The sequence below is a fragment of the Oryzias latipes genome, chromosome 15, assembly GCF_053564925.1.
Source record: "Oryzias latipes strain Hd-rR chromosome 15, Olatipes_Hd-rR_3.1".
NCBI lineage: Eukaryota > Metazoa > Chordata > Actinopteri > Beloniformes > Adrianichthyidae > Oryzias > Oryzias latipes.
The window spans coordinates 26,230,698-26,253,417 of NC_136251.1; the positions used below are offsets into that span (position 1 = coordinate 26,230,698).

Here is a 22,720-nt window from a genome sequence, read left to right on the forward strand (position 1 = left end):
TTATTTTCTCATTTATTTTTGTCCTTCATCAACTCAACGTTAGTGTGTGATGCAACCTCAGGTGTAGGCAGCAAAATAGGATTCTAGGGTTTTTGCTCAACGTCTGTCAGGATCCACATAATGATAAAACGTCAAAGACTGGAGACAATTACACACCTCTATGCCATTACTGGAAGACTTGAGAAAGAATGGGTGATTTGAGGTTTTAAAAAATGAACGGCAGCACGGCAAAGTCAAATCTCTTTCCCTCAGAGTGTGTTGCCAGCGGCTCCTGCATAAAAATTGTCCTGATTGCACAACACTCAGACTGCCATCTGCAAGCTATTTATGGGTGTTTGGCATCTATAAAAGGAAATCAAGAATGATCCACACATGAGCAGTAAAACACACTTAACTTCATGGGGGTGGGTGTCACTGATTTGTTATCGTTTCAAGTCTTGTTTTGAAATCTGGATTGGAGCAGATCTTCAGGAGTATGAAGGTTGTAATTATGAATGCGAGGAAGGTAAGAAGGATTGCAAATTTGGATTTTCCATTTAGTAAACCGTCCTGTAAGGTGAAAATATTATCTATTACCGACCAGAAAGATGGACTTTTTGTGTGTTTACTTTGCCCCCCCCCCTGCAGTTACCAGTCTCACATAACAGACGGTTTATATTCAGCTGCTGTGGCTTGATACTTAACCGGCTATTTCCCTTCACGCTGGGATAAACAACAACACAGCTTTCGGAGGAAACTCAATGCCTTTTAATGTGGGAGTATCTGTGGACTTCAGTAAATTATTACACATTTCTGGTAACTGAGATTAAGAAAATAAATCTTTCTTCCCACGTTCTGTAATAGAATGTGACCCTTACTGACAGTTGTGTCTGTTTAACTTTGAGCACGAGACCTAAAATCTAAAAACGTATTTATAGTCTTTTGAGAAAGCCCGATGTCTTCAGAAGTGGCTGGCACCGGTCTATATTTGCACACGCTATCTGCTTTGCAGGGAGGGCGGTTTGTGTTGGTCTGTAATTAAAACAGAGGTCTTTCTGCTCTGGTGTTTCCCTGATCTGATAAAAACAAGTGTAGAGGAAATCTCGCTTCTGGGAGAAGAAGCTGGTAATGGTAAGGACAAATCTTTACCTTTAGTGGGAAAAACATCTCCAGTGGATTATATATATTTTTTTAAATTCATATGTTCGTCACCCTGTGGTGAATCTCTGTATGCCTGACCAACAGGGGAAGGTTAATGCTGTTCGTGATGGATCACTGTTACAGGCTTCACATGCCAATGGAATAACTTCGAGAAGGCACGCAGCCAGCATGTGACAAAATGATCCAGCTCCAGCAATGGATCACAGGGATTAAACATTTAGGAGGTCTTAAATAATAGTTAAGTAGGAATTGCCTGCTTTAATGTTTCACTTTGTAATCTGACTCAACACTGAGTACAGAGAGTGACAAATCAGGGACTTTCACATTAGATATCTCACACAAATTTTTTTTTTTTGTTTGGCTGGGCATCCATTTCTGTTAATTAGAGCCCCTTGCAGCTCCTGGCCGTCTCATCTGTCACGATAAATACTGCAGGTGTTAAGAAAAGCTGTGGAAGAAGTTCAGATTTTTTACATAAAGCGACATATGGTTTTTATTCAGACAAAGGTCTTACATTTAACATTTTGAACATCTTGAGAGTTGATAATCTATTAAGATAGGTATTCTGACTGTGAGGTGCTTAATTAAATGTGGAAAGGTCCAGCAAGTGGCAAAGCGACAAAATCTGACAGTTTGATAATTGAGAATGAGCAAAGAGCTAAACTGTGATGGAAGAAAATAATCGTGAGTTGATCCATGTGTGAGAGGGAGAGGAAACACCTATCAAGAGCAGCAGTGTGGAAGAAGATGAGAGGCGTCTCGACAAACAACCAACAGATTCAGTATTTACACTTCTGGATTAAAACTTGCCAAAAACAACTGTTACTCTGATGAAAATTTTGTTTTGGGTGTTTTAACATGTTCCTGTGACATTTTTCTCACGATGGAAGACAAATTTAAAGAAAATTAGGCTTAAAATTGCATTTCCGAGTATTTCTTTATTCAAATCACTGAATCAGTTTGAAAAAGCTTGCAGCAGGGATGTAGAAGCTACTGTGAGAAGTCACAAGCTCCCTTCTCCGCTCCATTCTTATGCATCTTCTAGTAGACGACTGGATAAGTACATCTTTGTTTTTCCATCTGGCATGTCTGATTATGAGGGGCTGTAAGCTAGAAGGAGAGCGCATAAACAGATGGATGATGGGAAATGGAGACGGGCTCACTCCACACCAATGGTCCCGCCCACAACTCAGATGTGAATTTGTAATGAACTCTGCAGAATGTATGTAAAAAAAATAAATGTTTTTTAAATCCATTTTTAATTTGAGCTAAAAATGAGAATCATAATTAAAAGACCACATTAGATGATAAAAGATGATCAGAATGGGACTGTAAAGGAGTTCAACAAAATATTTTCTGGAGTGTTGTTCACGAAAGTCAAATTCTGCATAAAAAGAAAAAATCTTTCAGTCTAGTTAAAAAAGACTTTTACTTGTCTGTGGCCACATTTTCTGTTTCAAACAACTATACTGGAAGCACGTTTGAGTAATGTGGCACTTTTATTTTACATTTGCTCTTAAAATTCCACAGGGAGAAGGGAAAATCTCAAGATTGACAGCTGACGGTTGAATTTTCAGTTTTATAAATGTCTTTCTAGATGTTACTGGCAAATTTTAGCGATACCACATAAATATAGAGTGCTTTGTTCTTTTTAGTTTATACAGATTAATAAAAAATACTAGTTTATATTCTTTTTTAATTTGCATTTTTCTTTTATATGCTGAGATTTACGCAATTCACAATGAAAAAAAATAAAAAATGACCAAGTGGAAAAGCTTCAGTCTCATGAACTCATTTCAGAACAATGGGTCATGTGACCGTCTGTCATTAGCTCTTACAGTTCAGGGAGCACACTGTCCTTCAATGCGGCGGTTTCATCACCTGCTTCTTCCCTTTGCATTTTGAAAAACGTCAACACCTTGAAAAGAGTCATTTTTTTGTCTTCTGTCAGTGCTGCCATCTTTACTGAACTAGAACATCTCAAAGCATTTAAAAATATTCCAAAAGTTTAATGTCATAATTCAAAAAGTGAAACTCATTTATTGTATTATTTTAAATCTTTATTTGTTGTATTTTTTATAGATAATGAAAACAGTAGTTTTAGAGTCTCAGAAAATCATCCCATCAAACTATATAAAAAATGATGTTTTTAGCACATATTTCAGGCTTCTGTTCATTTTTATGAACTCAATACTTGGCTGGGCCTCCTTTAGCATAAATTACTGCATCCATGTGCTGCAATAGAATATTGATTGACAGTCCTCTCAAAGTTGTCTCTGTATCTTATCTGGTTTAGCAGTGGTCTTTTGTGGCTTGACCTCCTTTTGAAGGGCGCTGATGACTGTCTTCTGGACATCTGTCAAGTCAGCAGTCTTCGAGATGATTGCATAACCTACTGTCTCAGACTGAGAATCCATTTAAAAGATTAAGGAAACTTTGCAGGTGTTTTTAGGTTAACTAGCTAATTGTTTATTTATTTATCTATTTAACTTTTCCATAATTTTATATTTATCTTGGATACCAGATAACCAAAAAAATAAAAGGCTTTGAGTGTTTTAACTGATCTATAAAATATGAGTTTTACTTTTTGAATGGACTGACAACATATTTTGTATTTTAACAATAATCAAAAAATTTTGAGATGTATCCCATAATTCACATCGGGTTTTGTTAATTTCTCCATCTCATTTTGCTGCCATCTTTTCACATACACACAATCCCAGGACACATCTCCTCTCATTATTCCTTCTTTGTGTTTCTCGTGGACTGACAGGATGGAATATAGGTTATTTCTTCAGCTCATTTGTCCAAACTGTTCACAATCCTTTCATCTTCACCACCCAATGTATCTCACCTTCACTCACTGATCTATTTGGTCTTCCTTTGGCTGATTTTACTTTGTTTTCTCCATATCATGGCTCTTTGCTTTGTCCGCTCCTTCTCTTACAGGGTTCTCTGCAAACATCACAGATTCTGCCAACCCATCCATCATGGCTACAAACAAGACTCAGACTTGATCTAAGATGCATTACCAGCTCCACATACCCTAAACCCATCTGTCATTTCTCCAGCAAGCCTTGACACTATTTCACAGCAATCATAAACGTCTTTGCCTCATACTCCAAATTTCCTCACTTCCATCAAATCTTACACTTTCTTCTAGTTCATGACTTCTAACCTAACTCCATTTGTTCTTGGATCAGCTCCTGCTGTGGTTTTTCTTTGCTCTCCTCCTCGAGTCTTTTGACTGAAGTTTTACTGCATACTTTCCTGGTTTTCTCTCAGTTCTGTACCGATCATCTGCAGCTATGGCTTCTCTTAAACATTTTAATCCACTACCTCTTTAATGTTCCTAAATGATTTTGCTTTCTGGATTTTCACATTTAATTGCTGTGTTTTGGTTTGATTTGTTACATTTTTACAAAACGTGTTAAGATATTTTATTTTATGCACAATTTCGATTTGTATTGTTTAGTATGCGTTGTGCAGTTTTACAAAGTAACGCTATTGCATTTTGTGCATTTCATATTATGTAGTCTCTGATTTTTATTACATAATTTCACATCTAGCAGACAGAAATTGACTACTGTGACATCAAAAAATATTTTTCCTCCACGTTGCTAAAATGAAAAATAAAGAGCAAAAATTCAGCATAACAGAAAAAAAGCAAAAACAAAGGCACTAATTAAATTAGATAGAAACACAAATGAGTGATGCAGAAAGATAAATGCAAGTTATAACTAATTATTTATAGAGCGCAAAAAGACAGTTTTCTGTCACAAATTAATTTGCTTCCATTGTTATTTTATACAAAAATGAATAAAAAAGCTTTAAAGGTGCATTTATACTGCCTTCATGTACAGATTTTTAAGACGGCTAAAATAATAAACTGTATTGTTGGTAGAAATACTCAATCAAGTCTTTTAGATTGTATTTTTTGCTTAAAATAACATCCTTTCTCAGACACTAACATAATAAATCAAGTTATCCATCCACTTCATGTTCTTTTTACTTTGCTGTCTTCAAAATCAGTCAGCTTAGAAACCAGCTGCAGACCAAATTTAAAGTAATCATAATTTGTGACAACATTTTGTTTTAGGCTTACAGTCTACAAATTTTTTTTTTACAAACTTAATACCATACTTACATTACAACAATTTTGTGAGCACCTTAACAGTTAAAACCCTCTTAAAACTCAAATTGTTGCACTGATGTTGAACAAAACAATCAGGACTGGATCAGACTTAATTAGAGCACCTTTTTCCTCCAGCTCCATTCCCATCTGTAATGATTTTGATTTGCCTGGTTTAGACATCAAAGGATAAGGATGAGACCAGCTAAACATTTGCCCTAAAATAAATTACTTCACAAATGTACTTTCCTGCTTAGTAAACAACACGTTCTGATTAAATTGGTTGGGGAGCCACAAAGTGAAATAACACTGGCCTTTCTACAGCATAATTTGTTAAAATGGTTCACAGGTTTTTTCTAATGACTGGTTTTGGTTTTGAGGCTGAGCTGAATCACAAAAAGAGTTGATTTAAATGGAACTGAAACTGCTCCATGAGTGTAGTTTTATCAGGGATTTCAACTGCATGACACTTAATTGCCCAATTTGTGAGCTAGTGTGCATGCAATTATGGATCATTAGAGGCAGAAATAGTTACATGAGTGAAAGAAAGTTTGAAGAAAGAAATCAGTTTTCAACTGTAGGGTCTCAATACTTTCTAATATTTATTTCAAGACAGACATTAGAGTTTTATTTGACCAATTACTTGCAGTAAGTACTTCCCTAACTTTATATCTAAATCCCTTTAACAAGGGTAGATTTCATGACATGTTGAGAAATGTGAACCATCACCATTTTTTCCTCTTTGCTCTGGTTTACAGGTTGCAGCAGCAGCACCAGATAAATCTACTACTTTCTCATTTGTACCAGAGGTGCACAGATTACCTGCTCAAATCATTTTTACCGGGGAGGATGCATCCCAAGCTCTGGCTGTGAAATCAGATACGGTACAGTCGAAGCATAAACTGAGAAGCTTTTCTGCAGCTTCTTCTCTGCTCCATTCTCCAGCTGTTTTAACAAGGAAATCTTTAAAAGCATCTTTCCAGCTTCTGTCTGCAATTATTTGCAACCACTCTGTTTGAAGTATTGGATTTGCTGAATCTAAAAAAACTTCCTTTTTGTCTGCACTTTCACACTTTTAATTAACCATCATTTCCTGTCATAAACATGTGATCCCTTAATTTCATCAATCATTCAGGTTTTCTTGTGTGTTTTTACCTTCAAACCTTCAGTTTCAAAGACTAAAACAAAAAGGTGAGGTGTCAATTGTCAGAAAATAATTGACAACTCAGAGAAGTCCACGTCAGACTTTTGTCTCTGCAAAGTCTTATAATTTCAGATGATGGACACCTCGAAAGGCCATTATTCTGCTTATTCTATGGTCATTTACAAAAGATATAAATACAAAATCAATTATCAGTAATTTACTGTAATTTTTAAAGTTGAATTTTTTTTTTTTTTTTTACAAGAAACAATTTAATATGACCACCCTGCAAGGGAAAGTGGAATATATGCTTTATGTGATGTTAAGTGACACAAAGCATTACTTCAGGGGGAAAGTTCACCTCTTATTGATTGTTTTCGTCCAGATGATGCAAACATGAGCTTCGAAGAAACAGTTTAAAAGTAGTTTCCTAGATTACGTTAATTCTAAGAAATGTTCGCCATCAACTCTGATCATTACATCTGTATCAACAAACAAAGAATTCATTTCAGTAATTAAAAATGACAGCTTTGATAATTACTTTTGCTTTTTTTTTTATTGGAGCAGAAGGTCAAGTACTCTTCAAAAACACCTGCGGCATCTACCATTGAGAAAAACATGAACTAAAATCTTTGTTGTGCAACACATGCATTGAACATGACATTTGCTTAACTTGCTGTCTAATATTCCTTTAATTGTCTGTTTTTTGTGACATTAAATATTAATCTACAGGATCACACAAAAGAAACAATTCTGCAGAGTGTATAAGTATTTAGGACACCAGATAATTTCTTTTCCAAAATTAAACAACTTTTCTGACATGAACATATCATGTTAAGAGGAATCACTGTAGGGCAAACAACGCAGATGAAAACGGCCCCCCACGGGTGCTCATGTCAGCCCCCCGTGGTGTCGGTTTCTGGAGGGCTTAAAGAGCACTTGGATGTTTATCCATCACCAGCGTCAGAACAGCACTGCAGTGCTGGATGCCAGAAGGCGTCTTGTTGGCTGCCTGCATAAAAACTTCAAAGGTGTTTTTCTGCAGGGGGTGGCGCCTTGGGTTTCACAACTTCCTCCGTTGCCATTAGTGCCAGCCCTTCTGTGACAAATGGCAAAAAGGGCAATCTAAATGTTTGATCCTATCAACTGGTTAGGAGTTTCAGAACGAGGTCTTGTTCAGTTGAAACAACATATTATTGGTGGCAAATATAAACTTTGTCAGGCTCTAAATTGCAACATCTAAGTACACCTGATATATTCTCTGTTTTTTTTTTCAAATAAATTAATGGGTGTTATTCTTTGAGGCTCTACAGCAGTGGTGGGTAAAGTGGTAGTAAAGTGGTTAGTAAAGTGGTGAGTAAATTTGACTATACTGTACGTATTGAAGAAAAACTGTGATAAAAGTATTGATACTTGGTACCGATAGTATCAATACTCAGATCAATACACCCACCCCTACTCCCCACCACATTCATCTCATTCTTGAGGGATATCAAGTCGCTCGGTCACGTGTCGACAATTCATCCTCTTTCTTTAAGTGGCTGCACCGACTGCTAAATTGAAACGTCTGAGATAACAAAGTTAACAAAAAACAAACGTATTTGAAAGATTTCAACAGAAGAAGGGCCTTTAACTTTAATAAAAAAATTATTTTTATATATTATATATTATATATTTATATATTATTTTGAATGAACTTTGTTTTTCTAATTCACAACATTCTGTACAGCTAAGATGTGATTATGCTGATCCTTTTTTTATTTATTTTGACAACAGATTAATGTAATTCAGACTGAAATGCAGCTCTAAGAGAATTTTGAATGTGTTTAGAAAACCGAGAGCTGTCAGTGCAATGGTGTCAACTTTTTTTTTAGAGTAAAACTTCTACAAAAGTTGGAATTCATGTTAGTAAAGATGCATATACAGCTGCTATTCTAACTAAGAATTTCTAATCTAATTTCTATTTCTTTAGGATTTTGTAGGCTGTAATAAGTAAATTGTCAGTGTGGTGTGTGTGCATAATTTAAATAAAATTATGTGTCAGTATCATATTGATGTATAATGGCTGTTTTTGTTGTTATATAATGCAGTTAAATGCATGATTATCAGCTATTAGTTTCTGCAACCAATCAGAAATATGCGTTTATCTTTTCTATTTCCACTCAGTCGCCTTTATAAAAGCTTTTTTTTTTTTCAACCATTACATTTTTCTACCCTTTTTTCCAAAAATAGTTCCTCACCACTTGTAATATTTCCAATAAACTGATTACATGACACATGAAGGGTATCTTAAATGCTCAGTCACTCTGGATCTGTACCAAGAATCCACTCACTCCACCCAAACAAGTTTGGTCCCTGAGCAGGGACAGGCTCTTTGAAAGCAGGTGTGTGCTCCTCTGGTAACTATTTGTACATACAGTTCTGGAACCTCCTGGTGTCTAACCTTCAAAAAATCTGCAGCATTTAACCTTTGCTCTTCCTAAAATCAATTTGGTTTCTCTTCATCTTGTTATTCTTCTGCTATCTGAGTAAGCAGGACGAGTTCTGCAAATGCAGACAAAGAGGAATACCAAAAAGGCAGGGCTTTCATGAGGATCAACCTTTTTACCATGTTTTTCTATAACAAAATGTGTTCAGGGCAGGTTTGGCCTTTGCTTTCTTTAAACACTGGTGTGCTTTGTTACTGGCAGCATTTTAGAGCAGCTGCAATTATCATAATAGAAAATCCATGAAAAACCATTTAAGCTGACAGAGGTTTTATAAGATTCAGTTCAGACAAATTATTTTTTACGCAAAAGCCAATTTTAAAAGAGAACACTGATCTAACCAGGGAAAAACATCCCTTGGTCCCCCTATATCACCATTCAGTACCGACTCAACAGAAAAGGATCATTACAACACCTGTATGTTTTTTGTTCTTATATTTTCTTTGCTATAGTAGGAATATAATCAATATGGGGACTCTTACTGAAGTCATATTACATATGTACTGTCTGAGAAGCAAAAAGGGTGACAAAACCAGATGAGCTGAAAAACAGACGCACAAAGACCCCAAGGATCAATAATTTAATTAAAGACAGGTGAACATGCTGTGACTGTTACAGGGGAAACACACAAAACATGACAAAAGACACGAAAACGCAACAAAAATCAAACATGCATTTTAAAACCATCATATCATTATTTTATAGGAACTTTTGAATTTTCATGTGAATGAATTTGTTTAAATTGTTTTAGGAAGCCTTCTGTGACGTTAAACTCCAGCTGAACTTAGCTAAATTAAATATTTTGCTCATTTGGGAGTGCATTTTTTTCAATTTGAGCCCTTGTGGTGCTTTTAGTCTCACTCTGATCATCTTGGGATTTTTTTAAAGGCATTCCCAGTGATCTTTTAAGTATGTTGTTTTGAGCCAATATAAAAATAAATTGTGTTGTTTTCTTTGGACATTATTTCTGCGTAGCAGCAAGAGTTCATTAGAAACCTCTGGGTTGTGGGCGAGACTGTTGGAATGGAGTAAGCCGGCCCCCTTCTTATCATCCATCGGTTTACAATCTCCCACTATCTTACAGCCCCTCACACCCCAACCTAACATTAGAGGTGCAACAAAAAATGAAGCAATATTGGAAATATCCAGCCGTACAGATACCAGCTAAGATGGGGACTTCTTGCTTGCTGTAGAGCTTCTATGTCACTCTAAGAAGCTTTATGTTATGAGAATGTAATTTATTGTTGGGTGCAGGATCCCAGTAATTGTCAGAGTGGCTGTTAATGAACTCTATACAGAAGGGGTTTTTCACGGATAGGTTTTTGTCTGCTTCGGATTCACAACGATTTGAATAAAGAATTACTCAGTAATGCAACTTTAAGCTTAATTTTGAGAAAAATGTAAGCGAAAAATACCACAAAAACACAATTTTAATTTGTCTTTAAATATAAAATGTGTTAGCATGATGTTGCAGATCCTCTAACATTGTTTTTGTACCCAGATCAAATTGATGGATGGATTAAACATTGAGATTAATTTATAGACGTCACTGACTCCATGTTACCTGAATGTTTGCAGTAGCCAGTATTTCATGTTCTACTTTTTTCTCTTAAAAATTAAAATCCTCTCACATTTGCTTTTTTTCCCCCCACAAAAATTGAATGGAAAAAAGTTAGAGACACTAAGATTCTGTGACTCCTTTAAGAAAACTGAAAACTCCCAGAGCAGTTTCAGGATTTAAATGATGCTCTGTTCTCAGTTTGTCACTATAGTCATGGATGCTCTAAAAATACTCTGATATAACTAAAACAATAATGGAAAACATGAAATATGTCAAGAAATGCTAAACAAATAGACAATCTAAATATTGCAGATGGAAGGCCTTAAAGTCATATGTGAGCTGTGAGGCTGTGTCAGTTATTCAGTGCAGCAGATGAGTCATCTGCTTCCCAAATGTTAGCAGGACATGCGCGTGTACAGGAGCGTTATATATGTCGGGCTTGTGGTGTGGGAAAACAAGCAGACCCGCATGCCCACAGAAGCTTACTGAAGTACACCTCCCCTTTTCTCGGGTTTCACTTGCCCCGTTCCTCTTCAACACATATTTTTTCTTCCCATTTTCTCCTACTAGAATCTAGTTGAGTCCCACGAGAGGAATATGTGGGAGACCATGCCGGAGCGAGAGATTTTTAAAGCAGAGAGAGTTGTTATCAAAGACTCTGTGGAAGAAGGAGCTAGACACCTTATCCAGCTGGATACACAACCCAGAGTGAGTACAACACCACAATTCTCTACGCCACAAATAGGAAAATAGGTTTATTTGACATTTAATGTGTTTTCACAAGGTAGTTTGCATGGAAAAAATAAAAAAACTGCATATAATTTAAACCATTTGTGATTGTATGTTAACTATAATGCATTGATTTTGTATGTATGCATACATGCGTGTATAGCCTAAAAGATAACAACAAAACAAAAACAACAACCCACAAATTTCTTTGTGTTTTAGTTGAAGCCCAGTCCAGGTCCTGAGATCTTATCTCAAATCAAAGCCTCCCCTTCAGTCTGCTCTTGGTCTCAAAATACATCCAACCACATAGCCTCCATGGAGGTGGTCTCCATGGAAACGGGTGTTGACAAACACAAGGATGTTCACCGAGCTGAAGTCAGCTCGGGTTGCTCTGAGAACAGACCATCAGAGGACAGGATGAGCCCCACAAACTCTTTAGAACTGTTCCCCACGCCAGCATCCTCCAGAGAGTCCATCCTCTCGGAGGGTTGGGACAAGGAGAAAAGCTGGTTTCAGCCTTCGTCTGTGACCTCTATGTGCTCTTTCAGCCCCACGGTGTCTCCCTGCTTCTCCATCCGCTCCGAAGTCTTCTCCCCTGCTTTTATTAAGATCAAGAAGCACTTTCTTGCTCCAGGCTCCAGTCTTGTTAACATCCCTCAGACTTGTTACTCATCTTGCGATAGCCTGACATCGTCTGTGGGTCCACAGACACCCCATCCCAGACACCGGCCTCCTGTCACCCGACTTTCCCTCCTCACTGCCATCCTCAGGAAAGGTCGTCTCCCTGTCTTGTCACCCTCACAGGAGAGGCCTTACACCCCCTGCTGGCCTGTTAACCCCGTGAGCCTGTCTTTCTGTAAAGCGTGCTCAGCTGCCTCCAGTGTGGCCTCCCTCCCCCTCCAGCTTTCCTCTCAGTTCTCCTCCTCCACCCCAATAGATAGTCAGAACCAAATTTACAGCAAACCCAAAAGCTGTGTCACAGCCTCGGACAGAAGCTGGCCTCCAACTAAGATGGAAAGATGTTCAGAGCAAATTTGCTCGAGCAGTGGGCTCAGGCGGGAGCAAGTTATTCCGCTTCCACCCGTGAGGAACGGCACGTCCACCCGAACTCCTCTGCCTCTGTTATCAAACTTCAATTCTGCCTCTCCACCAAAGCATGAAAATTTAGATTTTGCTGCTTCAGCGTACAACTCCTTTTCCAAGCGCAACAGCCCACACGCAGACACCAAACTCAAAGAACTCATCTCTTCCCCCTCCAAACTTTGTAATGAGGAAAAGAAAAGTACACCCCAATCAAAGACCTCCCTCTCAAAGCTTTGCTTGCTGTCTCAGCGGCTGAAATCTCCACCTGTTTCCCCTCAACCACCAACATCAATCTCAGTTTATTCTGCTCTCACAGACCCAGCACCTCCGTCGCAAAACACAACTCCCACCTCCAGTGTGGGGGTGTTTGATTCAGACAAGAGTTTTCCCGTCACCAGAAGTGTCACACCTTCGCAGGCCTTCCGTGAAGCTCACTGCCTGTCCCCATCCCGGTACACAACAGTTGCTTTGCCTGGATGGCGGTCCCCCTTCAGCCCCTCCACTCCCACGCCCTCTCTGGCTCCACCAGTCCAAAACCTCACTCCGTCCCCTTCTGTGTCCCTGAGATCCACGCCCTCCCCAAGGCCGGGGAGTGGAATTTCAGACTGCAGTGACGGCGAGGGTAAAAAAAGAAAGGTAGTCCGTCTGCTTGCAGAATGCATTACATCAGCTTGAAGGGTTAAAATGGTTCACAGAATTAAGAGCAAAACAAGGACCTCACATTTGATCCTTTCTTCATTATGCTGATGCTTCTACACACTAGTGCAGGGGCGGAACTACAGGGGGGGACTCAGCCCCACGCTTCCCCTTCCTATTTTTGAGCAAATATTATTTTAAATATTGACAAAGATTAAGAAATCATCAATGCTAGCTTCTTCAAGCATTTCAAAATGCACAAGCAACATTTTTGGGGTAAAAAAAACAACAACGTATTTTAAATTTTTCCATTTGTAATGACCTTGAGCTCTAGCGTTTTGCCACCCTTCCAAAGTCTTCTACCCCACTCCCCCCATATTTTAGGTCCACCCCTGCATTAGTGGCTTTCAAATTTGACTTGTTTCTGCCTCACCTCTCAAAAGGTACAAAAACACATCATAGGAAGTTAATTATAATAAATAGGTGAAGAATCTTCCAGCAGCTTTCTAACACTTTTGACTGGTTAATTGTGTTTGTTGACCTGAAGCGTCTGTGCATGAAAGTGAGTGCTGAGAGAAATGACACGCTTTAACGTTATTTTAATTGCAGCTTCCGTTTTGTTAGCTGTTTTGCATGATCAGCAGTCTAAGATGAAGTGTGCTCAAACAAATAACCCAAGCTTTACCCAGACACGGGGTTGTTGTGTGTGAAATGTGGAATTTTAAGTTCCAGCTAATTTAAAACAATTTATTTCCTTTTCTCAAAAAAAAATAAATAAAAAAAAAATCAGACACTCAAGATCAAGTCAAGTTACAAATCGCTGGCTGCCATTCCCACAAACAACCTTCTCTTGGATCAGCAAGTAAGTTTGACACATTCACCATGATTTTTATACTGCTAAATTGGCAAAATTACTGATGAAAGCCCAGAGACCTCCGGTTAGAATAATCTAATTTGAATGTATGTAAATTGTCGAAACATGTGTATTTTTTTGTTTGTAACCATCAAAAAGTTATTATATTGTATTTTTAATTGTAAACATAAACAACACTTGCCTACAATGACAGGCACATTTATATTTGGATATATTTGTCTTAGGAGAATCTAATTTATTGTTGTGCACAGCTTCCTAGTAATTGTCAGAGTGGCTATTAATTAACTCTGTACCAAAGGGGATTTTTATGGACAGGCTGTCAAAGCATTTAAGATGTTTTACATTTTTTATACACCTTTTATTTAAATAACAGAATTTAGGTTTGAAAATATTGCTTAATAAGGCTAAATTAGGCTTTGACGCCAAAGCCTCTGGATTCTGCAGAACAAGCAAAGAACAACAAAAGAAAAATCTGAATTTCATCATGAATAATGTATTTGAAACTATCTGGGATAAAGGTCAGCACCTTGTGAACATAAAAATGGTGAAGCAGGTTTGTCAGCAACATCTTTTTCTCCTCTCCATGTTTAAATTTACAGGAGATAGATGAGCAGGTAGAGAGGAGCCAGAGTGGGCTCCTGGACAGGACTGTCACTGACACACATGCAGAGGTACTGCAACATGCCCGTAGGCTTTAACATGTACTCACAGTGGCATTAACAGTGTGGCTCCTCTGCTAGATGTACTCTCCAGCTCAGCTTCGACAACAGTCAGAGGAGCTTTATGCAGTAATTGATGAAGTCCTGGCAGGTTCCAAACCTGTTGTAAGTGTGATCATTTGATGTTCCTTTTGATTGGAAATTGAAAGAAACAGTTCTGATTTGGTCTGTTAAAATTTGTTTGAATTTTGAAATGTTTTGATTGACAGATCTCAAAATCATCAAAAACCAATACTGGTTTTCAGGTAAGATGAATTTCCTCTTTAACAGACTTAAACTGCTTTATTTGTAAAAGAAATTCTAAGAAGCAGAAGAAAAGAAACAGCTTGTACTTGGAATGAATCTTTCACAAACCCGTTGAATCTTGCTAAAGAGACAATGAATGAAATTCTGATCACTCGATGTGCATAAGCAGATCGCAAAAATGTTGGCAAAATCCACCTTTTTGTGTAGGCATTAAGAGGTTAAGTTAGAGGTGGACAGCTGATTATTACCGATCATTAACCGTTAACATGATCAACGTAAATACGTAGATTGTGACGCAGAGTAAAGTTGCTTTGGACATTGGCTTTGGATATTTACTCAAAGCTGCTTTTCTCAACTTATTTAGTGTAATCACTTCACTACTGTATAGTGCTGCATATCAGCGCAAAGCTGCTTTTCTTTGCATCAAAGTCTGCTGGAATTACGGTATTTGCATAGCCCAGTGGTCAGAAGAATGTCAACACTAGATCTAAAGCTCTGATGTAAAAGGGTAAAGGAGGGACATCAGCATCTTTAATCTTGTGTGGGATGAAATATCTAAAAAATCTTTGAAATGAGCGGGGTTTTATGTATGATATATATGTATTAATGAAAGAAAATGTGTGGAATTAAAGTAGAAAACATACACTTTTTACTAACTATCAAGCATGGAGTGGTAGAATGATGATGTGGGCATGTTTGGCGACCACAGGATCTGAAGATCTTACTGTCACAATTTAACTTAACTAAAAGAGTTGGGTGAGATGTGAAGACAGGGTTCCTCCTTCAATACATAGACATTCCACAAACCTCATCTGAGCTCCATCACAATGCCTGATAAAAGGTTTGAAGCTTCAACAAGAACTGCAGAACACTGATGGCAGTTTGGAGCTTGAAGCGCCCAAAGCTAAAACGAAAAATGCTGCAATGAAATTCTCTTTAACCTTTAGAGAAAATGTGTTCTGCCTCGTCAAAAAGCAGAACAAAAATAAAAAAGAAAGTTAAATCTGATGGTGCAATCACAAGGTCACAAAGAAAAGCTATTATGTTCATTATCTATCCCAGAAGAGGGGTGCTTGTGATTTCTTGTTTGAAGATTTTGTTTAAACGTCTGACACTCAGGAGAGGACATTTTAATAATTCCAGTCACTGCTAAGGCAAAGAGAATAAGCTGGATGTTTAAACACTTCAAAAACACCAAGAAGAGGCAACAAGCTGAGGTCCATTATAGCTGCAAAAAAAAACCAACAACCTGGAAAGTTACAAGGCACATCCAACAAAGACATTTTTTGCAACAAGGACTGAGACTTTTGTCTGAAAAACCCAGCTTCATTTTAAGTTTTTTTTTGGTTTCCATCAAGGTAATACATGTGGTACGTTTTTCTTTTTCACCTACAGCATAAAGCTCAATCGTTTCAAAAATCCTTGGGGCGTGAAACAAAATATGTGAGTAGGAGTCAGAGTCCACACACTGTTATTTTAGCTAAAGTAAATTTATGAAATTAATCATGTCATTTCTTATTAAAACATTTCTTTTTTTTAATTTAGGCATCTTTGTGCAGCCTTTATCCATCTCCCAATAAGACACGGACCCTGGTGGATTCCGAGAAGGTAGATGATGTTCCAGCTCCAATAGAAGATTTTTGGAGAACTTAGCCTTTGAAATATATATTTTTTTATATTTTGTAAATTTTCTCAGACAAAGCCTGGAATAAACCGACCAATGACAGCTATTCCCAGACTATCAATAAAGGAAGAAGATGCCTTTTACTCAAGACCCATCAGGAAGATTTTCATTGATGCCATCAAGAAGAAGGTAAAATGATGAAACTTACTTATTAATATCATTAATTTTTCCTCATAGTGCTGTAAATTCTATTCAATTCAACTGAACTCTCCCAGAAAGAACATTTTTGATAAAGAGAAACCCATCAAACCTTAATTTTTATGTGCTTCATTTTCTTCATTGATAATTTTATAGTTACTGTACAAAAAAAGCCCAAAAGAATCTGAATCACAGAAATAATTTAGGACATAAAAAACACTTATCGAAGACTGACTTAATTAATTAATTAATTAATGTTACTTTATAAATGATTTAAATGATTTTAAATGATTTTATCTGGACTACATTTAGCCATTCTCAAAAAGTAAAGTATTAGAGCCTTTTGCTTAACTGCCTTCTGTAAATTTATCCTTTTTTGAGATTTTTTTAAATGGGTTTCTTTCCGCATTTACATTTCTTACAAAAGCGAAAACATTAGAATGGCTTGAATTTTTTTTTTTAAACAAAAATAGTCAATATTTTGCATTTTTATGCCTAAAAATGCTCATCTTTTGTTAAATCCTAATAGCTCGTCCTTACTTTTCTGCCCAAATGTTTTTCATAAAACCAAATGAAAATCCAATGGATCTAACATTTCTTCCATTCAATGATTTTTGATAAGCTGATTGATTCCACTTGATGGTAAGATCAATCTTTTAAGAATATTTAATCATCAAATGTGCACAAACATGCATGAGTTATATGAGCGTGTGACACATGAGCTTTACATTAGTTTTATGAGCTTTTTCTAACAAGCTTTTAAATGTTATTTACAGTTATAGGGGTTCAATGTAGGGCACATAAAGCAAATTTAAATAAATCCTGCTTTGTTGTTTTGTTTGTTTCTTGCCAAAAAGACACTGATGTTTTTCTAAAATCTGACCTCTTAAAGCTTTTTTAACAATAAAAAAATAATTAAAGTAAAGGATGGTGAGTTAATACATGTCATACATTTTATTGCATAAATTTAAGCAGAAAGAAAGTCAAAATAAACCAAACCTGACAGAAATGAAATAGCAAAATTGCCTAAAATGGATTTTCATATAGTGTGAAAATAAAGAAAAAATGAAAAGAAAAATAAAAGTTTCTGGAAAGATTTATGAAAGGGCCTATATCATGCTTTTCTTAAGCCTTTTAGAGTACCTTTGGTACGCTAAAGAACATTTTTTAATATATATTTTCGCTGCTCATTTTCCTACTTGGAAGTAAGATGACTTGATCTCTAAGGCTTTCGATCCTTGCGGGTGCCGCCCATTTTATGACGTCAACCTAAAGATGTCCCCTGCAACGTGTCTGCGTTTCTCCCACGAAAATAAACAACATCTGAACTTTTGCAAAGACGGATGTGCATATTGCACATATAAGATCTGAGCATTTTCGTTGATCACCACTGGCCCCGCAGAGATAGTGTATGTGTGTGTTAGTCTGGGGGCAGTGCTGGCAGCACAGACTCTTCCTGGAGGGGGCTGTTCATCACTTTGTGATGTCACAAGGTGACAACCCACTTGTTTTCATGGGTTAGGAGTAGCTGGTGCTCAGAGTGCAGGTTTTTAGAGGAATGGGGTTGTTTATAGTGAGGAATGAACATTATAATACACTTAAAAGCTCAAAAAGTTGTTTTTTCATGGTATAGAATCTGAAACGGAATCTAAACAGGGGTGGGATTATATAAGTTCACTTCCTTCCACTCCCTTTTTAGCAATATTTATTAATATGACTAATTATCCAAATTTTGATTAGTTATTGTATGAATGTATAACTGATGATTGTATGGTTTTGGGTATTATTCCTATTTGATTGCTTGAAATAAACCATTTCAAATTCAAATCAAAAATCTGTTGAGGGCACAGTGCTGTTGAGAATTGTGAGTGGAGTGGTGGAGTAGGGGGGTTCTTCCTGAAGTCCACTGTCATCTCCGCCATTTTAAGTGGGTTGTATGAAGATTCTTTGCCGCCTTGGATGAGCCCAATGACTGTGGTGTCGTCTGCAAACTTCAGGAGTTTCACAGAAGGGGCTCCTAATGTGCAGTCATTGGAGTAGAGGGAGAAGAGCAGTGGGGAGAGAACACCCCCCCGGGTGCTGGATGTGAAGTGTCCCAGTATCAACTGCTGCCTCCTGTCAGTCAGGAAACTGGTGATCCACTGACAGGTGTGGAGAGCCTGTTTGTGATGGAGGAGCTCTGGGACGACGGAGCTGAATGCAGAGCTGAAGTCCATAGAGGACCTGTGTATAGGTCTCTGCAGAGTCAAGGTGGTGCAGGATGTAGTGGAGAGCCATGTTGACTGCATCATCCCCTGACCTGTTTGCTCTGTAGGCAAACTGCAGGGGGGCTAGCAGAGAGTCAGTGATGACCTTCAGGTGGTCCAGCAACAGTCGTTCAAAGCCATTTTAATTGCGAACATTTTTGGATAAGAACATTTATCCTGTTTACTGCATTCAAATGTACTTTTAAAGTTTTGTTTTAAGTAGACAATGGTTAAAATGGGACATCTGGCACAAAATATCTTTGCTGTATTGTCGGCAGAAACAGGCAAAAACATTGTTTATAAAAAAAAGAAATATTTGAATGCGGAGGAGGAATCAATTTATGCTTTTAAAAAAAATGATAACTTCAAGACTATTTTAAAACGGCATACTTTGTTAGCAAATTCAAGGAAGAAATGATGATAAATTTGATGCAGGAACATTGTCACACACTCTGCTGCCAAGTTTATTAAAAAAGTCAATGAAGCAACCTTCAGCGATCAATTTTGAAAAATGCTGTTATTATATTGGAGAATAAAAAACCCTCAAAGCTGGAGTGGAGTGGCCCAGCTGAAGGTTGGGTTCTGTGTGGTTCAGATGCTCTGTATAAAGCTGGACTCGCCAGTGTCAACTGTCGTTTTGGGACGACCTACCTCTTTCCTATTTTCAGCAGAAGTCCTTCAGTTCTGCTCCAGGTCAGGTAGGCGGAGGTGACAGTCCCTCTGCAAATGAGAACACTGAGACATTTCGTTGTCTGCAAAAGCAAGTGTGAACTCAAACCCTCAATGCGACTCATTAAAATATTGCATGCAAGGTCATTTCAACTTAAGCGCAATTCTCACACATTTAGACTGTTTAAGCTAGTTTTCTGCCTTTTTCATAGTCACCACCACAAATAAAGGCACAAAATCCAGTAAAACCTGACTGGGAATGTACAAAGAATGCAAAAAGTTTGTCTCTTTTTTTCCATATAAACTGTTCTGACCCCTCGAAATCCTGTTTTATTCTCTCTAAAATTACTCACCAAACATCCGCCTTTTCACATTTATTTTGAGATTTACAGATATGAATCACCTCTGACACGAAAACTGAGCATGTTTGAGAGAATACTCCCCAAGTTCACCCTCGGCCCCATCTCCTGGTGATTCCTCAACTAAATAAAAAAGAAGAGGCATTGATACAACGCTCAGCCTTTTATTTGCGGACAGCACAGATTTCAGCCTCACAATGGAACTAAACCAAGCAGCTGGAAGTTGGGGATCAATACAGAGAAAGCAGATCTGTCTTTCAAGTAGCTGATTTTTGTGAGACGTGGCACAGAAAAGTGTTGTCTTTTGCCATTAAATATACAAAAGGTACAATATCAGTTTCGATTAAAGGTCTTCAAGCTGACTCCAGGTTTGGAACATGTGTGTAACTTGAATAAAACTGCCCTGAAAGGAGATTGACTTCTAGTAATCATTAGAAAAAAAGTTGTTTTCACAGAGGTGCATCTCTACAGGGAGGAAGATCAATATTCTTTTAAAGTGATCTGCTTTACACAAAATGTAATATTTTGCCAGACAAAAATGTGCGTGATTATCTTCCAGTCACAGCAGCCTAAGGGTAAATTTAGCACATTTGTTTTAGTGTCAGACTTCGATCTAAACTTTCAGAAATCATCAAACACTATAATCATCCCAGTCTGAGATGATTTGGATCCACTGCACTGCATCTGATGTGTCAACTTTTAGATTTAGACGAATTGTAGCCCAATTTACCTCAGACCACATTAATTGGAATTATTTGACCCTGTGTAATTTTCTGTTTTAGGAGGGACAACCAAGTTTCGATCAGGCCAAAACAAATTTCTACAATGGCTCAACCAGAAAGTTGCTGATGGAGAAAAGATCACCTGAAAGAAGTCAATTTTCAGCGTGCGAGCTTCATATTAAAGAGCCTGATGAGATCAGTCACCCAAGGAAAGGAACTTCAGTGTCCTTCAGTCGAATGGAAGAATTACAAATTCATATTTAAAGCTAATATGTTTTCTATGTTTTTCAACTGGCAAAAATAATTGAGTGTAAGTGCATGACATTAAAAAAGATGTGGTCTTTCAGTGCCTGTTCTGCCAGAATTTTCCAACAGTTGTTTCTTTTCAGGTGAGAGCTTATCCTCATATTTCCAAACTTCTCTTTTTATTTAAGAACAAGTTTTAAAAATGCCAATTCAGTGTGTTAGCTTATTGTTTTAAAACAAAAAAAACAGTAAGTGAAAGTATGAACACCCTTTCTGATGAAAATTGTGCTTTTGTTTTTTTTTAACATGTTCTTATTTTTCTCACGATTTTGTGTGATGTGAACAGTCTCTTCAGCTCAGTAGTCTATATCATGATAATGTCATCCTCAAAGTTCCCAGCCTTCCCACCCCATCTTCTCAGACCTGCATTTTCCACTTTTCCTCCAGATACAACACACTGTTTAATTTTAACTTGATCAGATCTCAGCTGTGTCAAATGAGATGCAAATTTGGATCTGTGCGTATTGTGGTTTTGCTGCAATGACATCCAGCTTGAGCAAAAAGCAAACACTTGTTTTCAAGTGGAAATCACAGCTCCCTCTTACCGGTAGACTGCATCATTACAGGGTTTTGGATTGTTCTGAGCATATTCACACACACTGCATCAAAACACATTTATCTCTGGAAAACAGGAGTCGTCTCCTGAGCGTTATGACTCCTATTTACCTCCAATGGTCTCCACGCAAAAGCCTCAATGTATATGAGAATTAAAGCAAAGGAAGACACACAAATGGAAACCTTCATGTGTGTTCATGATCCTTTTTATTTAAAAATCATGTCATGCACACCCTTCTATTTAAAAAAATAATTGTAATTTTTTAAATGTATTTTTTATTATATGTATGTATATGATCTTTAACGTGAGACTTAGATGTACCTTACAAGAAGTTCAACACCTTTCTTGTCATGCCATACCTTTTCTGCACTCCCATTAGGATTCTGTTTGCACAAATATTTATTTTTTGGACCTTGTGATCAAATACAGTACCAGTGGAATAGATTGCATCATGTAGGATGAACACACCTGAGATCAATATTTCACTCTCCTAAGTTCCCAGACTGAATATAACTAGAATATTGCATAAATTGTTGGACTTGGTACTAATTGTAAATGGGAAATAAACAAGCATATAAAAGAATCAGCATGAAAAATACAGTTGAACCAAATTTTTAAGCAGCAGTATGTCCAAAGTAGGTCTTGATGGAATACAATACAACACCAATAAATGTATTTTTAATAAAAAAAGGATGTGCAGAATAAATTATTCAGGTTTGCATAAAATCAAGGTCTTTTAGCTAATCACGTATTAGACAGTGGCCTTTTTGACACAAGTTTAGTGTATGTTTACTGTTCTCAAGTAATGAAAAGAAGTAAAACTGTTAAAGAATATTAATTTCAACAACAAAGAAACCTTATTTTAGTTTCTAAAGCAACAATGCAGTATAGGAAGTGGTGCTTTTCACATTATCTTATCTTTATTATACCTTAAAGACCCACTTTTCCACTGGAAAAGGTTTGTAGCTACAATCTGCTGAACACAAGCACTCTGTTTCAGTGATTCTGATGCATCCACTTGCAGAAAAAATAGATCCATTAACGTCTTTGTTTTCCTCGTGCGAGCTGGTATCTGGCTCAAGTGATTGGATAACTGGTAATGTTATATTAGGGCTTTAAGGAGCTGTAAGCTAGCGGGAGAACGTGTAAACATGTGAATGATGGGAAATGGGTGAAAACTTACTCCATGCCAACAGTTTTGCCCCCAACTCTGATCAGAGCATGATTTCTGATCAGAGACTGCAGATACTATGTCCCAGAAAACTACACGTTTTTGATATTGGCTCAAAACGG

General features: G+C 37.3%; 1 protein-coding gene across 5 annotated transcripts; it reads left to right on the forward strand.

The window, feature by feature from the left end:
* Positions 1-358: 358 nt before the first annotated feature.
* On the forward strand, positions 359-22,117 carry mlip (muscular LMNA-interacting protein). 5 transcript variants are annotated; one of them, XM_011484522.4, is made up of 12 exons: positions 365-505; positions 6,031-6,156; positions 11,031-11,168; positions 11,409-12,908; positions 13,699-13,770; positions 14,382-14,453; positions 14,523-14,606; positions 14,711-14,746; positions 16,143-16,190; positions 16,293-16,355; positions 16,444-16,560; positions 20,626-22,117. In XM_011484522.4, the coding sequence occupies exons 1-12, from the start codon at positions 476-478 to the stop codon at positions 20,827-20,829; spliced, it is 2,490 nt and encodes an 829-aa protein (XP_011482824.1). In that variant the 5' UTR covers positions 365-475; the 3' UTR covers positions 20,830-22,117. The 5 variants fall into 5 exon arrangements, with proteins under 5 accessions (XP_011482825.1, XP_011482824.1, XP_078788134.1 ...); XM_078932006.1 differs by lacking the exon at positions 365-505 and adding an exon at positions 991-1,110; XM_078932007.1 differs by lacking the exon at positions 365-505 and adding an exon at positions 5,813-5,920.
* Positions 22,118-22,720: the final 603 nt, after the last annotated feature.